General features: G+C 36.6%; 2 protein-coding genes across 2 annotated transcripts in view; both read left to right on the top strand.

Moving 5' to 3' along the window:
• LOC111045403 overlaps window positions 1–8,572 on the top strand; it is a 53,301-nt gene extending 44,729 nt beyond the window's left edge. Inside the window, exon 2 of the mRNA XM_039420638.1 lies at window positions 223–8,572. Within this exon, the coding sequence (XP_039276572.1) occupies window positions 252–8,372 (8,121 nt within the window). The 5' untranslated portion in view covers window positions 223–251 and the 3' untranslated portion in view covers window positions 8,373–8,572. The remainder of the gene's footprint in view (window positions 1–222) is intronic.
• Window positions 8,374–19,446, top strand: LOC111045419. Its single transcript, XM_022330827.2, has 3 exons — window positions 8,374–9,406; window positions 14,572–14,880; window positions 18,949–19,446. Exons 1-3 carry the CDS (start codon window positions 8,573–8,575, stop codon window positions 19,222–19,224), a joined length of 1,419 nt encoding a protein of 472 aa, XP_022186519.2. The 5' UTR covers window positions 8,374–8,572; the 3' UTR covers window positions 19,225–19,446.
• Window positions 19,447–20,989: the final 1,543 nt, after the last annotated feature.

Genomic DNA, 20,989 nt, shown 5'->3' with positions numbered 1-20,989 from the left:
AAATTTGATAAGAGGAAGAGAAACATTTTTTTTGCATGCAAAGGGAAGTTGGGAAGTAACAAGATAAGTAGGTATTTTATGTGTATTTTGAATAGTGATATACTCAACAGTCTTACTTTTTCAAAAATGATGCTCTCACTGAACAAATGACGATCCAGAAACCTGTTTCAAAATACTTCAAGTGCAATCCTTAATTATTGTTCTCATTTTTGTTATTTGCAGGTAATCTATCACTCCTAGAGGACAGTTCAATGATGCTGAACAACTTTGGAGGAGCAAGCACAGTGTACAACAGTCATGGCCAAGATGGCGGCAACAGCAAGGACACATCTCAGTCGATGGAGGCGTCGAAACAGCAGCCGGCCTCGTCCTGGGGCCAACACTACACCAGTCAGCTGGACGGCAACCTCGGCTGGTATCCGGCCAACCACCAACCTGTCTACGACCAGTACAAGGCGAGTCGGTCGCACGACTACGGCCGGTACCCACAGTACTCATCCGGCACCATACACCATCCAATCCCAGTCAAGTGCTCGGAAATGTGTTGTCAGCATGATCGCTATCCAATCAACCCTCCCCCTTCGTCCTTCCAGTTCCCATCCCACCATGTACAACCCCCTCCCCCGCCTCATCCTCCCCGCTACACCGACTACCCTCCTTCAAAACACTACGCCTACAACAAGCGAGACAAGTGCAACACAAATTACCCTCAAATGCACGCCGAGTACCAGGTGTCCAAGTACCCCGTCAGACAGAAAGAGATGAAGGAGCCGAAAGCGGTGATTGAGTCTCACTGTCCCGTCTACCCGGTTGGCAACACCTACTGGGCCACCAATGCCTGGGCTCCTCCGCATCCCCCGCCATCCTATCACCAGTCGGTTGGTCTCCCTTACAAAAACAACCAAATGCAGGAGAGCCGTGTCACGAAACCAGTGCCCTGTGCACCATTCCAGCAGACCAGTGTCGACCACTCCAGTCAGGAGCGCAAGGGTGTCATCATGAATGGAACCTCGAGCAGTGCTTCATCTCTCAACATCAACCCGGCGCAATCGTTCAGAACCGAATGCTTCGAACTGCCATCGTCCTTCATGACATGCAGTTTCTCCACGCCTAATAATAGAATGACTAATAACAATAGTTCCTCGATGCATCAGTCATCAGTTAGTAGTAATTATAATAGTAGTAGTAATAGTAATGTGGCCAGTAGTCATTGTCATATCGCTGACAAACAACATTCTCAGATCACTGCAAACCATTATGCACAGTCCCAACAAGCAACTGTTGTACCAAATAGAATCATTTCAAATGCAAACTGCAGAAGGGTCACAGCAAATCACCCAATCAGTGATAATCAGGTTTATAGTGATATGAGGCCTATGGAGAATAATCGTCAAACATCAATCACCCCCGAGGATAGTTCAACTACTAGCAAATCTGCAAATCAGTTCTCACAGCAAGATGTGTCTTCGCAGAAAAAGAGGCCTCAATTGGATGTGAGACAGTTCCTGGCCACTTGGGACGACGAGGAGGAGGAGGGTAGAGCGAGTGTCCTGGACCTCGACACTTCGGCGACCTCCGCACCTGTCATCGTGCTCGACTGTCGCAACATCGGAGAGCACGAGATCAGAAGGGTTCGTGACAAGCTCAGTTCGTGGGAAGCGAATCAAGCGTCCGCCAGAAGAGACACCATTGATAAACCAGTAATTGCTAAACCTGTGATTTCAAATGAAAAGATTAATAGAGATGATCACGATTCTATTATGATGTGTTCGAATAAGAATAAACCTGTACAAAATACTTATGAGTCAAATTTGAGAAACAGTAAATCTAGTCATTTGATGGCTGACAACAGGCCTCCTCACAATGCATATCCAGAGCAATTCAACCATCGTCACCACCATCTAGTTCAACACATGCCCAACGTTGCCTCAAGACAACAGTTCTCCAGCTCCTGGGACCACTCAGATGTCAACAAAACACCAGCTGGTGTCCTGGAAAGTCACCAGTCAACCCCAATTCAACCCGTATACCCCCACACCATTCAACATTACGAAAAGAAGTCAAATGTGAGTGTTGTTGAGCCAGTTGCTATGATCTCCAGAAATCCACCCAGCTTCTCACTGGATCAACCTGAACTAAAGGAGCAGTCTCCTCTGGAGCATTTGGTGAACTTTTATGGAGAGTCTGCTCCCCGTCGAACAGAGAACAGCTACGATGTGACAGGCTTGCATGCTAACAGAATCTACGCTCCCAAACCAACAATGCCTGTACCAATGCAAATTCCCAACTCAACGGCACCTATTCAGACTGTCCAGAGTTTTGACTCTCCACCTGGTGAAATCTTTTGCGAACCAACCAGTATCCTGAAACTAGTTGACAGTGGCCGAGCAAATATTATCAGCAACATTACGAAACCAAATAGTATTCAGTATACACAAGATATAATGCAAGACAGTAATGTAGTCTCTAACCAAGGTTCATATTGTCAAAGTATTATTCAAAATCCACAAGCAGTATTGAATAATGTGGAACCGTCTAAAATGTATACAGATTTGGACACAAATAAAACTTTAATTTTGAATTTGACTCAACGAGCTGAACAGAATCATTGTTTGCCGGTCATATCTAGTATGGGTCAAAGTGGACCTTCAAGTTCGCCCTGCAGTAGCAACATTTCACCATTGTCCGATCAGTCATCACCCTCGCAGAAAACTGCAGACACAGATTGCAACATTCATAGCAACATGTTGACAACAATCACGTCCGTGGCAAAACAGCCGAGAGAGACTATTGCGCAAGTACCGCCACTTTGTCATGAACCCCAAAAGAAGAAAACTGATGTTTCCTGTAGAATGTTGGAAGCTGATCAGGAGAAAATATGCGAGAAAAATGATATAAGCATCACCTTACACTCAATAGGAGAATGCAATTTGAATGCAAATTCGTTAGCATCTGAAGTGTGTGTTCCGCCTCATTTCGACCATCAACTACGGCATTTGTTGACTTGTGACGATATTGGAAGAGAAAAGGAAGCAGCAACAGATACAAGTCCTAGTATTACTGAGAAATCCACATTCAATAATGTAGAAGAGGTATTGTGTAATAAGAATGAGACCCTAAAAGCGACGACTATTGGAGAGAATTATCAACCAATTCTAGATAATACTGGAAACATGATTGCGTCTAATCAGATTTCTACGGCAGCTCCCACTCCAGACGTATCATGCATGCAATTCGCCAACACTGTGTGTTCTGAGCTATCTTCCCAAGGATTTATGACTGAAGACGACAAGAGAGCTCACCTTCTGCACATGCCGTCATTGGAAGACGATGATAGTTCTCTTGCAGTGATTCCAAATAGCGATATTGATAGCACTGATGTTCAATTTATTTCCACCGATCCCTCAACCAGTGTTACAAAGGAAGATTGTAAGTTCTCGGATTATTCCAACTCACATCAAAATATAGCAGAGAAAACATCGAACGAAAGAGTGACTGGTGATGGAATTTTAGTCAAGGAAACGGTCATAGAGGGATGTGAATTGTCGGAGAAAGTGAGATTTGGTGAAATTGCCGGTTGTCCAACTGATTGGGTTCGTGATGCTGACTTTAATAAGACCAACGCGGTTTGTGACAAAAGTAGATTAATTGCTCATGAGAGCCATCTCAACGATTCAACAGAAGAGTTCAAAGGAATCTCAACAAATGTAAATTCGAGCTGCAATATAGATGAGAATCTATCTAATATAAGTAAGAAAAAACCTTCAATAAGCAATATTTCCTCCTCCTCAAATGATCTGTCTTCATCACTTGGATCTACAATCTCTTCAAATAATGTTACAGAGCAATTGAATAGAAGCGAAGTTTCATCAAACAATGATCTCAATGAAGATAGAATTGTGATGTCAGCATGCGCATTAGAGAATTCTCATCAACCTCTAGCTTGTGACCAACATTCTTCTTCTCTAACTACGTTTAGTCCAGGAAGTATTGGATGCACTAATACTGTTGTTTCTCAAAAATCGTCAGAGAACCTGATTTCAAACGATGACAAACTTCCATTAGATCTCAAATCAAATTGTTCATCAACAAAATTGCTCAGTAGTGATGGAAACAATGCAATAATAGAAAGATCAGCATGTAAATTACAAGTTGAATCTGTGCATAATGACTGTAGAAACGAGGTCGTAGCTGCAGTAGAACCTAACTCAATTCTTAAGGAATGTTCAATCAATGCAGATGAAACATGCAAGTCAAATTCTCCAAACATTACAGCTATCAGGAAAACTGTGATAAATAACGATAGCCGAAAACCCCTAAGAAGTGGTGGTAATGTACAAACAGTTGTAGATGATGACAGTGGGGTTGAAACCTCTTGTGGTTTGTCCAACATAGAAAAATCGGCTGAAATTCCACACATGCCTATGTCGAATTCTACTGATAACAAAATTCTGGACAGCACTGTTATTCAATGTGGGAAGAAAGGTGATGAAAAGATAGCCAAAAGTGAAGAGAACCACTGTGAAAATCTTAAAGAAAGTGCTTTGAATAAAACGTGCAATGATTCATGTGGGTTCCCCACTTTTGGTGATGATAAACTTTTGGAAAAACATAACTCAGTCACAGATACACTTATTAATTCAAACTCCAATTCTGAAAATAATCAAGATAATCCTAGCAGTCTTCCTGAAACATTCAGCAAGGAATCTATTGTAGAAGAGAAAGAAGCTGTGAAATCACCGGATAAAATAGTTGAAGAAAGAGAGATTGATTCCTCTAAAAGTTGCATTGACCAGTGTGAAAATTTTGAAAAGGAAATCGACAATAATGAGGTTAATAAGTATTTATTTGATGATGAAGTTAAGGAGCAAAACTCGACAAATAACTGCTGTAATACATCAAGAGCTCCAGACAAAGATAATGTAGAAATTGATAATGCACTTATGATTTGCGGTAAAATTTGTGATTCTGAAACGCATGTTATCGACCGGGAAGAATGTGGATCTATGGAATCAAAGAAAATAGATTCAACTGGAATTCCACCTCAACAAAATAAATCTCCACCTCAACAAAGTAATTCTCCACCTCAACAAAGTAATTCTCCACCTCAACAAAATAATTCTCCACCTCAACAAAATAATTCTCCAGTCTCACTTGACGAATCATCAGCTTCTGTCATCGAAAATCATCAAGAAGTAAAAATTTCAAAGTCTACTCGGCCTAAACCGAAAGTTGCCAGAAGAAAAAACTCTGAAGAATTTCATCATTCATCTCCTTATCAAAGGACATGTACAAGAACACCTGTAACTGAAGGTATGATCTCAGAAACTGAAGCTGATAATAGAACATTTGATGTTCAATCTCTTGAAACCCCAAATTCCCCTGAATTGGATAATGAAGAAAAGACACATCCATTCAGGACAGACGAATCCAATGAAACTCACTTCTCAATGCACAATTCTATGGAATTCGATGGCACCACGCATCATTATAAGAATAAAATCGATCTGCTTGCGTCTGCGGCAATGATGGCTCAGAAAGAAGATATTTCCAAAATCAACAATTGTTATAATGAGCAAGACAAGGAGGAAAATGTCGATTGTATTGAATCTTCAGATTTGAAAGGTTTTAAAAAACTGTCTTCCCATCTAGTTAATGGAGATTGTGGTTATGATACAATCGATGAAGTAGAATCAAGTCGAATGAGTCCAGTCGAACATCGTGAAATTTCCAATGACGAAAGAAATTCAGAAGGTCAGAATGAAGATTTAGTGACTGAAAATATTACTGAATTGCAAACAAAACCATATTTGAAAGGCCTTGAAGCTCTGGGTGCTGCTGCAAAGCAGTCCATAAATGATCAGGAGATTGAAACTGAAGTTGTATCCAATAGTGATGAGAAAAAAATCATTCCAAAGCTAAAAATCCAAAGAAAAATCAAGAAACCAAACTGGAATTCGATGACAGTTATAAGAAATAAATACAATGTGAAACGTTTCAGTAGTACTTACAGAAACATGCGATACATTTCTAGGTTCAAAAACAATTTGAATGCAAACCGAAGGTATGAGATGAGAAAAAATCTCAAAAAACCGGCTACAGATTGTACTGAAAATATTTTGAAACCAGATTCAATGAACAAGGAGAACTACCCTTCAAATTCATTGGAATCGGAAAGTTATGCTAGCTATGAACCTGATAATGAAGTACAACTCCAAGAAGATTCAATGACTCCGGATGTTTTATTAGAAGACAATGCTAAGAATGAAGAAACTGCAAATAATTTGAAAGAAGACATCGGTTCAAATGTATCATCACCAAAGAATTATTCTTGTCCCTTGGAAATAGTGTGTCCAGACCAAGAGATACAATTAAATTGTAAATCTTCCGAAGGTCAATCCAGTTTGAGCTCTAGTTCGAGTAGCTCTAGTGACTCATCGTCATCCTCGTCTAGCTCTAACAGTTCTTCTTCTAGTAATAGCTCCACTAGTGCCGATGAAGACATTTCTGGTTCGAAAGAAATGCAGCAGAACGACATCGACATCCTCAGTAGCAATGACGCATCCCAATTAGTAACTCCGAATTCGGATGTCTTCACTTGTAACAATCTTGATGAAGAAGTTGTTGAGACAGTAAATAGTGTCACACCTAGACCACCATCACCAAAAAACCACCCACATCACCAGACCATCGTAGATCACCAAGATAGAAGCTCCGATTTCAAAACTAAAACCAATAACACGTTCTACAGAAAGCTATTTTCTACTAGAAACCTTTCACGGCTCTCCAACATGTCTAAGAGAATGATTCATTTCAAGGAGAATAAAACAAAGTGGTTGAGATCGAAGATTTACAATTTAAAACATCGTAGCAACACTATCAAACCATCTACCAATTTTTCAAATAAATGTGAAAGAATGTCCCCTGAAGGTAAAGAAGTCAGGGATAACTCGGAGGATGAAACAGACTATCACCGTAATGACAGTAATAACAATTTCAGCCCCTCAAGTGATGTAGAAAATGCGATAGTTGACAGTGATACAATTTATAGTTTGAATGATCGTGTCGAATACTCAGAAGATCCATTTGTTTCAGACATCTATCTTCCCAGCAAAGAACAGCAAAATGTTTCTATAAACGAGTGTGTTGTTGAAAGTAAAGTTATGGAAAGGTGTTGGTCTCCTCAGGAAGTAGAGCCTCATAGGTTGATAGAATCTGTAAACGAGTGTGTTGTTGAAAGTAATGTTATGGAAAGATGTTGGTCTCCTCAAGTAGAAGAAGATGAACCTCATAGGTTGGGAGAATCTATACACGAGTCTGTTGTTGAAAGTAAAGCTATGGAAAGCTGTTGGTCTCCACAAGAAGAGGATGAACCTCATAGGTTGGGAGAATCTATAAACGAATCTGTTGTTGAAAGTAAAGCTATGGAAAGCTGTTGGTCTCCGCAAGAAGAAGAACCTCATAGGTTGGAAGAATATACTTTTGACGAGAATAATTATGCTTGCACTGATAATAGTGAGCAACGTCTCAACTCGTTGCCAGTCACAAACCCAAGTGAAACTTTGGAGAAGCCGTCCAGAAACTTTGAAGATTCAGATTCTGAGAATGAGTCAGTTTCATCTGAAAGTGAACCAACCGTGAATAATGCTAATTTGAATCAGAATAGAATGTCTTTTGCAACTCTTAACAATGCAGAAAACATAGCTATGTTTGTAGAAGAAGTCTGCAATTTAGAAACTCATAGTTTACAACCTGACAATGAAGAATGCAGTGAAAATTGTCATCAAGAGGTGGTTTGTGAGTCGGAAAATGGATCTTCCAAGTTCAATCAAAGCAATTTTTCAAACAACGGTATTGACGAGCTATCAGTGACTGAGGTTGAATTATCTTACAGTGGAGAGCCCGCCAAAAATTGTGAAACAGTTGGTGGTGGTTTTGAGTCTATCAGAAAGAAAGTCATCTCACCTTCAAGTTCTCACAGTGAAGGCTACAGTAGTGATGATTCAAGATCGTCAGCGTTTTCAAGTGCATCGAGTATCTTGTCGAAAAGTAAAAAGGAAGAAGAGTCAAACAATGAGTATTCATTAGAAGGAGGAAAAATAGATGTAATTCGCATTTCTCCTGTAAACGGAAAATTACAAGCCCAATCATGTTCGCCGGTTGTAGAACTTAAATTAAAGTGCAGTCTTCCTTGGGATAAAGTTTTCAATACTTTAAAAACTAGGAAAAGAAAGTCGAAAAAAAGAAGATCGAAACCAAAGAAAAGTGGCATTGAACTGGGACCAGCAAACGTAGAATTTAGAGTTGATAGGAATTTCAAAGAAAAGACTGCAGCGTGGAAGGTGTTCGAAATCCTTTATCGTCGCCTGTGATTAGAGTTGAAAGGTTGATTTTACAACGGGATCCCGATTTGACTAGCTTATCAGAAGATAGTACAAGCAGTCCAAAGAGTGGAGATAGCTCTGAAGAAGAATTAGTGAAAGCTAACAAGATACCCAGAAAATCTCCTGATCTACAAGAATCGTTCTCGTCATCTGAAGAAAACGTCATTCCCAAAGTGCTTATAAAGAAAATGAAAAAGTCTGAGTTATACAAAAGCTTTCTGAAGTTGCCTGATGCTAATCTTCCCATTGTAAGCTTACATCGCACGAATTTATTAGACGAACTTGCCTTGCGCAAGTGTAAGACTGTCGATTTGAAAACTAACAGTATCGATCGACTTTTCGATTGTAGATTTTACTCGTGGAAACAGGCTCGCAGAAAACAGAAATTTTCTCCTACAGAATCTGAAATAGTACATTGCGATAGTCTCCCAGTAGAAAATCCAGTAGACAAAGATCATTGTGATAGTCGTCCAGTAGAAAATTCAGTAGACAAAGATCATTTCGATAGTCTCCCAATAGAAAATCCAGTAGACAAAGATCATTGTGATAGTCTGCCAGTAGAAAATCCAATAGACAAACAGCATTGCGATGAAAACCTTGTAGACAAAGACAATTGTTGCTCTAGTTCACCTGTATCGCCGAATGATAGGTTATGTAGTGCCGACAATGATGATGTTGATGACAGTAACTCTGTTAAATCGAGTGCTTCGAGTGTCATCTCTCACCAATCAGCTGACAGGACTCGTTCCCAAGTGAATTGTGTTGTTGATAGTGAAATAAACTCCAGTAAAAATAATGTAGTAGATACGAACAGTGTTCACTCAGACCATAGTGACAATGATGAGCGGAGCGGTCGTTATTCCGACTGTGAAAGCCTTGGTGGGAGTGAGAGAGGGCAAAAGCGGCCGTTGGAAGACAGAGATAGAGCGCAGTCATCGGAAAGAGAGGTCAAGAGGTCGCCCAAGTCCATTTCTGATCACCTGTTCCATTGTCAGAGATGTCTGCTCATATTCAACAACAAGGTAAAATCAATTTATTTATTTCGAAATTTTTCACAATCATCAATAAATGAAAATCGCAAAATAATTTTACATAACTAGTCAGTTCAGATTAATTGTTCATTTTCAATTGAAAATGAAGTTTTGCTACAAGTTAACTGCAACGTATCCAAATTCTAAAAAGCTCTTAATTTTCTTACCATAAAATTGGATGATTAATATTATAATTATTATTTCGTCGCATGATACTGCATTTGTTGAGCAGTTTCAACGTTGAACGACATTTCATTAGGTTTTCTCTAATCAGGGAGTAATAACAAAATTAATTCTCATTTTCCCAAAATCATACAAACTATCTCATAGGATAGAGTAGTCTGTCTTGCAAGTAAAAATTGTTTCCAAAAACTAATCACTAATTATTAATTATCAATCATTTTAATCGTGCTTTATCAAAATGTATTATTTAAATTCATAAATTAACTAATTTTTTTATATTATACTGTATGTACTATCTTATTTTCTGTGACTTCGTGAATTTGATTTTCAAGTACTGTATTTCTATTCAAATCTTTTATCAATCTGAATTCCGTATCTTGTATCTTTGATTTCAATATTAAAAGTATAAGAATCTTTAAATTCGAAATGAAACCAAGTGTCAAGTTTCAAAATTGAAAATCAGTTGATAATGCGTACTGTTGAATTAATTCAAAATTATAAGTTTAGTCGATTTCCATTTTCTCTTATTTTTTATTTAGAGTTTGAGAAATACTCTACATAAAAACTGTTACAAAAAACTGCTACTTAATAATATAAAGTCCTAATTAAATAAAGTAGGCTTATAAATATAATAATCTGATTACACTTTTAAATTATTTTGTCACGACATGTTTCGGCTACTAATGTCATTTTCAAGATAGACAAAAGTAGCCGAAACATGTAGTGACAAAATAATTTAAAAGTGTACTCAGATTAATATTTTTATTTATAATTTCTATTTATATTAAAATTAGCCCTAAAAAAAGACAAAGTAAATTGACAGAATAAATAATGTCCATATATAAGGTAGCACTTCTATGTTTTATTTTTAATATTATTCAACTTAATCGTATCGCATCATGCAAATCAGTGTGATCAAATTTGAATTGAATATTGTCATTTTTATTTCCTCTATACCTTCCTGTTGATTACTGTTATCTGTTATATTCTGTGTGATTTTATCGTACTAGTATTTCCTTGATTACCTGCCATAATGAACATGTAGTAGGGTAGGGTACTAATCTTTGAAAGTCATCATCTCAAAAAAATATTTCTCATACAAAATATAATAATTATTGTGATACGAATTAGTGCACATTATCAGAGTAGGAAACCACTCCTTTCCTATGTGATTTCCCATCATTTTTATAAAAAAAAATAGGAAACCCTTGTCAATGAACTCGATTCAAGTTCTTGTTTGCATGCTTGATAGACGTTTCATAGAATAGTACTAAAAAATTGTATCCAAACAATTTTACAAGCTCAATACTGTAACGTATTTTCAAAGGAATTCAAGATTACTTCGATGTACAAATAAAGTTATTCAAGTTGCTGATTTTTGTTGCAAACCCTATTAAATCATGATATTTATCCAAAATGAAGCATCACTGTTTTACTGCATAATGTATTTTTCTAATTTAACTAGGTTGCCCATTGAATAATGGCAAAATCAATGTGAATAAAAAATTATTGCACTAAGTTTGATTGACTACTCAGTTCCACTTCTTCAGCTATAAATAATCTTACTCTAAGCCACAGGATAAATAACCAATAATATTTAATAATTGTATTCAAAATTCTCCAAAATCAACGTTTATCTGTCGACTAACAAGAAGAAAATTATCTTCCTGCCCCTCTCAGAATCTCTCAATGTATTGGATTGTTAAATTCTGCTACCAATTTTATGATTTTCATAATATGCCTACAATAAAAACGTTGAATTGTGGAAAACTTGTAATGTGGATTTATGTTATATGCGCCCAACGTTTTTAGTTTAGACATGAAATTATTAATAATTATTTTAAAGAGAGAGAGAGAGACATGAAATTATTTTAAAGAGGCTTTCATAAGAATGTGTTTATGATATGCAATCTACTCAATACCAACCTCAGCAACAATGGTCCTAGTTCGTAAAATTATGAAGTCAAGTATTACCAAGTCTTGTAGAATAGAATAGAAAACCAGTTTATTGAGACAAAACAAGCTACCTTAACCAAACCTTTAAGAGGATGCTGGACAAGGTACCATATACAAACATGCAAATTCCAACCCACAATAGTACTAAAAAACAATAACTCACAATACAATTAACTCAATCAATATAGACATGAAAAAGATGTTGTGCTTGCAATTTCTATTGTAATTCTAATTTTTCAATTCAATCTATAATTACATGCCAAACATCCGAATAATCAGACCGAGGATAAGTCAAAAAAGAGCAACTTTTTTTCAATATATTGTTTCGATACAGTGGAATCCAGAACCAATTTTCTCTCTATAAATTGTGTATAATTCAAAATCCCTCTGGGCGTAATTTAGTGCTCTACAACCGGAGACCAGGTAGAGCGCTCTTTCTTACATAGATTTCCAGGTACACGTGATAACTATGATCCTTGTATCTTTAAATACACCTATTATTTATAGCTCCAATGATCATCACCAACTTCATTGTCCCACATTGCGATTTCGCACAATGATATAAGTTCATAGGATAATTTTCTATGAGAATCACCCGTTAGATGCACATCATTTCATTATTTCCTAGTGGAGAGGCGCGCATAAGGACATATCAAGGATCAAAGTTGCAAACACTCATGACTATAGAATAGAATAAATTTTATCTTTTTAATTTCAACAATTGACTCAATGATCAGATCTTTTCGTACTACAGCTAATTCTTCTCGACTAATCAAGAAGGTTCAAAATCATGTATCATATTTATTTATTTATTCACATTACATAATTCCATACCATGTCCTCAGGTTCCTAAGCCACGATATTCTCCTTCTTCGAGGACCTCTTTTACTTTCTACCTTGCCCTGCAATACAAGTTGGAGTAGCTCGTATCTGCTTCCATTTCTCATTATATGTCCGAAATATTGGAGCTTCCTCTCTTTTACGGTATTGAGAATTTCATTTCCCTTTCCCATTCTTCTTAAAATCTCTTCATTAGAGACATGGTCCACCCATGACACCCTCAGCATCCTCCGGTAGAGCCACAATTCAAATACCTCTAGTTTGCGCTGAGTTGCAGCTGTCAATGTCTATGACTCTACACCATATAGAAGAACGGAGAAAACATAACACCGAAGATAATTAAATTCAATCTATAATTACATGCCAAACATCCGAATAATCAGACCGAGGATAAGTCAAAAAAGAGCAACTTTTTTTCAATATATTGTTTCGATACAGTGGAATCCAGAACCAATTTTCTCTCTATAAATTGTGTATAATTCAAAATCCCTCTGGGCGTAATTTAGTGCTCTACAACCGGAGACCAGGTAGAGCGCTCTTTCTTACATAGATTTCCAGGTACACGTGATAACTATGATCCTTGTATCTTTAAATACACCTATTATTTATAGCTCCAATGATCATCACCAACTTCATTGTCCCACATTGCGATTTCGCACAATGATATAAGTTCATAGGATAATTTTCTATGAGAATCACCCGTTAGATGCACATCATTTCATTATTTCCTAGTGGAGAGGCGCGCATAAGGACATATCAAGGATCAAAGTTGCAAACACTCATGACTATAGAATAGAATAAATTTTATCTTTTTAATTTCAACAATTGACTCAATGATCAGATCTTTTCGTACTACAGCTAATTCTTCTCGACTAATCAAGAAGGTTCAAAATCATGTATCATATTTATTTATTTATTCACATTACATAATTCCATACCATGTCCTCAGGTTCCTAAGCCACGATATTCTCCTTCTTCGAGGACCTCTTTTACTTTCTACCTTGCCCTGCAATACAAGTTGGAGTAGCTCGTATCTGCTTCCATTTCTCATTATATGTCCGAAATATTGGAGCTTCCTCTCTTTTACGGTATTGAGAATTTCATTTCCCTTTCCCATTCTTCTTAAAATCTCTTCATTAGAGACATGGTCCACCCATGACACCCTCAGCATCCTCCGGTAGAGCCACAATTCAAATACCTCTAGTTTGCGCTGAGTTGCAGCTGTCAATGTCTATGACTCTACACCATATAGAAGAACGGAGAAAACATAACACCGAAGAAATCTCATTTTCGAATTAACTGTCAAATCGTGACTTTTAAACATGGTACTCATTTTTAAATATACAGCTCTGGCCTTTCCTTAAGAAGGAGAATATCGTGGCTTAGGAACCTGAGGACATGGTATGGAATGAGCACAGCACAGCTGTTCAGGGCGGCAGTCAACAGGGTCATCATAGACAGAATGGTTGCCAACATCCGGAACGGATAGGAACCAAAAGAAGAAGAAGAAGACATTTCATAATACAAAAATCAAAAATATGATCAGAAAAGGACCAACAGGCCTTGCCCAAAAGTGTTCCCTTTCCGTGTTTTAATAGAAGTATGTCTAAAACGTAGGCTATATTGCTTCACTTTGAGTCAAATTTTTAGTCCATTTGTATATTAATGGTCCAAAATATACACAAATTTCGAAGCCTTTCGCTATGATAACACAACAATGTATGATGACATGTGTGTACACACATGTTCAACACACTTGTCCTGTCGTTAGTGACCATCCTAAGAGTTGAACACATGTTAATTATTGTCTGGTATTGTATTGAATAATTTTGTTTCATAAAATTTTCCAGTTATCAGTGATGATTTAGTGAAATTTGTTTATCTAATTTGGTTTTCAACTTATCTAAATTCCAAATTCCTAGTTTATATAATTATATTGGTCAAAACTTATGAAGTGATAAACATAACCTATTTTTGGACAATTTTTATCCAAATTTGGGAGAGGAATAGTTTTGGGCTTAAAGCATTTTGTTCCTTTCCCAATCATTCATAGTTGATAATGATATTGTATCCATCACTGAATGAATAAATAAATAATATAATTATTGTATAATATATTGATTTATGATTATTGATAAATGAAATAAATTGCAATAAATGTTGTTGCTGAACGACAGGAAGAGGTGATGGCACACCAGGCGTCGCGACACCCGTCGCATCGTGAGCTGCACCACTGCATGCTGTGCTGGCGTAGTTTCAGCACGGCGGATGCGCGCCAGGCGCACGAACGCAGTGCAGGTCACCGCCGCCTGGAACTGGTGCAGCGCTGCACCATTCACGCCATGCACCGCCACTTCACCGGCCGCGCCCATCCGCACCTAGCGCCGCTTACGCGCGCCCAGCTGCGTGCCATCAACTGGCGGCCCAGTCAGCCCGGATGCATTCACTTCTACCATCATCCGTCACCGTTGCAGATCGCCCTACAGGTACAACACAGACACTTTTCATTTTACTTTACTTTACTTATTCGTCATATGGAACATCATCAAATAAGCAACGCTCCCGCAGTATAGCACACGTCAAAGTGTAATCTAATATACATGATGATTTAAAATAACAATTACACACTCATTTTTAAACGAAACTCAAAAAAGTTTTTTTTAGTGTGTACCTTGGATGTTGCCTTTATAAAAATGAAAGAGGAAAAAATAAAAACATTGATTATGTATGAAAAATAACATCTGTTAAAAGCTGTCCATTTTTGTCCGTACACTCCTGTAGTCGTTGTGAGAGGTTGTCCATACTCCTCTGAAGCATTGCTCCATGATAGAATAGATACTCCTCACGAGATACTCTTCGTGATACTCCTCACGAAGCATTGCATCGTGGTAACGCTCGAATTTCTTGCGTTATTGTTCCACTTAGGGCTTCACTGGTTCGTGGGTTGTTTACACGTGCTTTTAGGTAGTCCCATAAAACTAATTATTGACCCTTACTTTTTTCGAGAAAACGATCGAACCGTCACTGTCAATACGGATCGTTAGGTAACGATGCTGCGTGATTTTCTTTCTGCAAAATCGAAAAGACGACGTATCAACAACGTCAATACTGTGGTTTCAACAAGATGGGGCGATATGCCATACATCGAGAGCAGCTATGGGATTTCTGAGGCTGGCCTTCCCTGAACACCTCATCTCGTTGCGTGGAGATGTGGAGTGGCCTCCTCGGTCACCGGACCTGTCACCTTGTGACTATTTTTTATGGGGCTACCTAAAAGCACGTTTATACATGAACAAACCACGAACCCTTGAAGCCCTGAGTAGAACAATAACACAAAAAATTCGAGCGTTACCACATGCAATGCTTCAGAGGAGTATGGACAACTTCTCACGACGTCTACAGGAGTGTATGGACAAAAATGGACAGCCTTTAACAGATGTTATTTTTTGTACATAATCAATGTTTTAATCTTTTTTATTTTATTTTTACAATGGCAACATCCAAGGTACACACTAAAAACTTTTTTGTGTTTCGTTTAAAAATGAGTGTGTAATTGTTATTTCAAATCATCCATACCTCCCTGCCCAATCCTGTATATTAGATTACACTTTGACGTGTCATATACTGCCGGAGCAAGTGTAAGCGTTCAATGTGAGTGTTCCTATTGCTTTTTCCAGATTTTTTTCTCATCTGCACTCTGCACGCTTGGTTATGCATAACCAAGCTTGCACTTGCACATATACGCATTCAATGTGATTACACCCTTAAAGTTATTAACACAAGCACAAAATCAAAGCAATGATTGGGAGAAAAACAACGGCTGCATTCACTTCTACCACCAATTCTCACACTATTTATTTTATATTATTTTACGAGTCATTCTTTTTTCAAACCACCGATTGGCCATAAATACAAGGGTCATTTTTTGTTCAACCTTCGATCACATATCATAAGACACAGAAAAGGAGTAGGAGGTATTTTTCACAGAGATGAACAGGTTAACATCCCCACCAAACGCCCTGTAATCGGTGCGGCCAAATCGGCAATTGTTGTCGAGCTGTAGACCTAGAAACATGGCCTCCTCATTTGAGTCTACCGCCAAATGCTAGTTTATTTCGAAAAAGCAATACAACTTTGGAAACCACAGCCGAAAACTTTTTCCTGTTCGAAAAAAATACAAATATTAAATAAATGAAGCCAAACCAAGCGAAAAGAATATAATTTATTAAAATATTGAAACTGATAACAGAAAATATGAAATAGTAGAATAGCGTTGCGAAGTAGAAATGGGAAGTTCGGATCACTTTACTGATCCGAGTGAATCGGTCTCGTTCACTGCCGCGACCCGTTCAAAACACCCGGATAGCAGTAATTTTAATTTCTAACAAGATGGCGCAGTCACGTGACGTAGTCTTGGTGCACTCAAGTCTTGGCGTCATGTAAAATGCATTGTTTGAATTGATACTTTCCATGCTGTATGTATTCTGTGCGTCATTATTTACATCAATTTTATGTTGAAGAATAATCAATAAAAACAATAGTGTAAGTAACTTTCAGTGAAAAATTATTATTATTTTGTATACATTCGTCTTTACTGGGGTCATTCTTGTTAAAATTTGTAATTATATATTTATTATTTATGATGTTAATATTCAGTGCTGGAAATGTCCACAGACTGCAAATGACAGAAAAGACCATCTTCAGTTAAGACACTAAGCCGGCAAGCACTCTTAGGACATTCTCACTACCTAACTAAAACGATGAATCAGATGACATATAGTGGATTTGTTATGCACTGAAGCTAAATGAACTGGAAAAATACGTAAGAAATCTTCTTGACACTTCAATCTCGATTCGATTTCGATGTTGATTCACACTTGCTTTAAGCTAGGTGTACTCAATCTAGCAGAGCTATCAATTTTGAGCCTTTCATCTGCTATATATAGTAGAAAACATACTTCTCAAAAGTTTCGTTGAACATACAAGAAATCTGCCTCTGCTAAGTGTAGGTGTGGTACTACGTGCATTTTTATTGGCCTTTCCTAGAGAGGAATGAGATTTATTGTTATTCTTTATTATTTCTATTTATTGTTTATTCTTTATTGATTCATACTATAAGTACATCATCAAAAATTATAGGGAGAGAAAAAATAAGGCAACCTTGTGCTATTCCTCTCCCAAATTTATTTGTTTTTACATTTGACATTTCACTAAATCTGTTCCATATGGCTTCCTTTCAAGTCAAAATATATTGAGAACGATATGTTAGCTTCTAATTCAGGTCTAATCTAATTGAACGACACGTAGATGAGATGCACATCCTTGATTGTATTTTGTCTCTCAATTCATTAATGTTTTTTTGTGTTTTGATTTACATAATGTCACAAAGCATTAACCATCGTTTTTAATTAAGTTAATAAAATAAAGATTTACGAGCCTAATAGTGTATGACTTTTCAAACATCTTTAGGGCCGGTTTACGAGCTCCGGAATAAAGTTCTAGACTTTGAACAGCTGGAGTCAGAAAATTGGCTTTCCGAAACGGGGCGTAGTCGTAGTCATAGTCACAGTCACTTTTAAATTAAATTTAGAAAAACTAGAATATTGAACACAAGATGAAATAAAGGAAATTTTGGAAGGAAGTTCAAGCTATTTTGAATTATTTAGGAATGTTTAATTTCGTCAAGGAAAAACGTTTCCAATTATAGAAATGGGGAAAATAGAGATTGTCATGAAAACTGCGACTACGCCCCGTTTCGGAAAGCCAATTTTCTGACTCCAGCTGTTTTAAGGCTGTGCAAAGGCTAAAAATAAACTTTCTACTGGTGATATTTTTCATAGTTTTTTGATTCGTATCATCAAGCTATCAAAATAAAAACGTTTTCTCAGGAATACTTTTTTTCCGATCATTGCTTTTTGAGATATGAGCGCCTAAAGCTCAAATTTTTGGGACAGAACATTTCAAATTCGGTAATAGATAATAAATCCATGAGATTCAGAGGATAAATTCTTCATGGTATTGTTGATTTAATAAAACAAAAATGTTTTGAAAATATTAATTTTTGAGAAAGTTATTAAATTCAATAAAAACTCAAAAAAGTTATTTTTGGTAAATTGAATAACTTTATCAAAAATTGATATTTTCAGGGAATTTTTGTTTTATTCAATCATCAATACCATGAAGAATTTATCCACTAAATCTCATGGATTTATTTCTTACCGAATTTGAAATGTTCTGTCCCAAAAATTTGAACTTTAGACACTCATATCTCAAAAAATAATGATCGGAAAAAATGTGTTCCTGAGAAAACTTTTTCATTTTGATAGCTTGATGATACGAATCAAAAAACTATGAAAAATATCACCAGTAGAAAGTTTATTTTTAGCCTTTGCACAGCCTTAAGTCTAGAACTTGGCTAAATCCCGAGCTCGGAAACCGACCCTTAATTTTGTGCATTACTACTATTTTCCATGAATATTACACATTTGTAACGTCACTTATAAAGCCACTTTTTCAGGATGATAATAATAATAATAAATATAATTTTGTTGCAGGATAATCCTTGGACATCGAGCAGCAGACTTAGTGACGAGGAAATTGCATCACCATCATCATCCCCTCCATTATCTCCATCACCTCTTGGCTCACCATCACCACTTGGGTCCCCACCTCCTCCTGTCTCTCCTACTCCATCAACTTCTTCATCATCGTCGTCGTCGTCATCATCATCCTCATCATCATCTTGCCATTCATCGCCTCCTTGTTCGCCCGTCTCCTGTCGCTCCGAGCCCAGGTCGACGAGTTTGCCACCTGACAACATCACTACTTAGTCGTCATTCTTAAGTAAGGTTCACATTGGACAAGTTTACTTGAATTCAAGTTTGTTTTTATGTTTGAGTTGAAAACTTGAAGTCAAATATTGAATTCAAGTTTTCATAACCTCAAAAGTATATAATTATAATAAGAAAGAGTAGGGTTGTGTTTGTTCGCATCAAAACATGTCAACTTGTGGATTGCATACCAGAGAAACGGGAATGATATAGATCTCCAAATTTTGCACATAGATTCTAAAAATATCAATCTCGTGCACCTCGAAGCCCAAATTTCAATTTTCCTTCTAGATTTTTCAGAATTAATGTTCAAATTTCATTTATGGGACATGAATATATTATGATTAAAAAGTACATACCATATGTTAATAAAGAACTATAATCTAACTAGAGAGACGGATGGTTAAAATAGGTAACTAGATTAATAACCAGTTGAATATTGTCAGGTTGAGGAAGGTTTCTAAACAAGATTTGAGTTCTGTCACTTTATTATGTTAGTACCAAGTTGAAGAACTTATCAATACTGTAATAAAGGAAAGAACTGGCTTATACATGTACGGGATAGGAAAATTATGTTTGACGCATCATCACGTCTAAACTACTGGACTGAAATTTTGCATATTATGGATTCTTAATTAACCGAGGATGGTTCTAGGCTTACTTCAAACTCTTCAAGATTCCACTCGGTCAAGTTTAAAAATAGACCCTTGCGGAGCACGGGTCACCTGCTAGTATAATTATACATGAAAAAATCTAATTAATTAAAGTTTTCGTCTCACTTTTATATTCAGTTGTTTTTATACATTCTACATTGACTGACATCTGTTTTCAACTCATTTTCCCATTTGTAGATTAGATTGCACCTTCAGGATTCAAGTTTAATCCAAAAGTCAAATATGTTCAACATTACTTCAACAACAGAAATTAAAGAAGGGTCTACATTTGTAAAGTGGATCCAATTTTCTGTTCTTGTAAACTCAACTTCAAGTTTACAAAATACTTTCATTTTATACAAAACTTGAATTCAAGTAAACTTGTCTAATGTAAACGTCCCTTTATGATTTCAAGCCCTGACGGGTATTTTTGTTTCAATACTGCAGTATTGTGTAATTGACTAATAATTAGTCTTCATTATTTATTATATAAACTACCTATTTCATAAATTCGTTTTCCCCATTCAACATTACAATACTATTTATTGTGATTGCTCAATTCTATTAAGTAATAATATCGTTTCAATAGAGCTATTCTACTTCTTCTACTGAAGATTTTTTCTCATTTATTGAAATAATTATGACAGAACCGTAGTGAAGTTGTTAATGTCGACCTTTGCTCATTATTAGCATCCGTTTATGACTAGACAGGATCTTTTAGGAATGCGTAAATATAAAAGTCAAGTCAACATTGGAAAAGGTCTTGCCAGAATACATAATAATTTAGAGTGTTTTTCATTGTAATTCTATTGCATTTTGCGCACAACTCAAAGTTTGTTATGTCTTATTGGGCCAACCTTAAACTAAAATAAAAAAGTTATATTATTTAAAAAGTTGAAAAGTTAAAAGTTGAAAAGTTAATATTTAAAAGTTGAAAAGTATATTATATTATGCGTATGACATTTATGTGCAATGTCTTTGAACAGATTTTTCAAATTTGTTATGGAGTGAAAGAATAATGAAATATCATAGGATACAAAAAAATACTCAGTTGTTTATAACCAAAGGTCATATATTTAAATCAAGATGATCCAGCCTTTCCATCTCAGGCT

Source organism: Nilaparvata lugens, chromosome 2 (assembly GCF_014356525.2).
Source record: "Nilaparvata lugens isolate BPH chromosome 2, ASM1435652v1, whole genome shotgun sequence".
In the NCBI taxonomy this organism is placed as follows: domain Eukaryota; kingdom Metazoa; phylum Arthropoda; class Insecta; order Hemiptera; family Delphacidae; genus Nilaparvata; species Nilaparvata lugens.
The sequence above is the reverse complement of the archived record's forward strand: the minus strand, read 5'-3'. Positions and strand labels throughout refer to the sequence as shown.

Excerpts from the sequence above, each read along its gene's own strand:
- LOC111045419 (XM_022330827.2), top strand. The coding sequence starts at position 8,573 with ATGAAAAAGTCTGAGTTATACAAAAGCTTTCTGAAGTTGCCTGATGCT. Across the intron at positions 9,407-14,571 it reads TGCTCATATTCAACAACAAG|GAAGAGGTGATGGCACACCA; the intron begins GTAAAATCAATT and ends GCTGAACGACAG. Across the intron at positions 14,881-18,948 it reads CGTTGCAGATCGCCCTACAG|GATAATCCTTGGACATCGAG; the intron begins GTACAACACAGA and ends ATTTTGTTGCAG.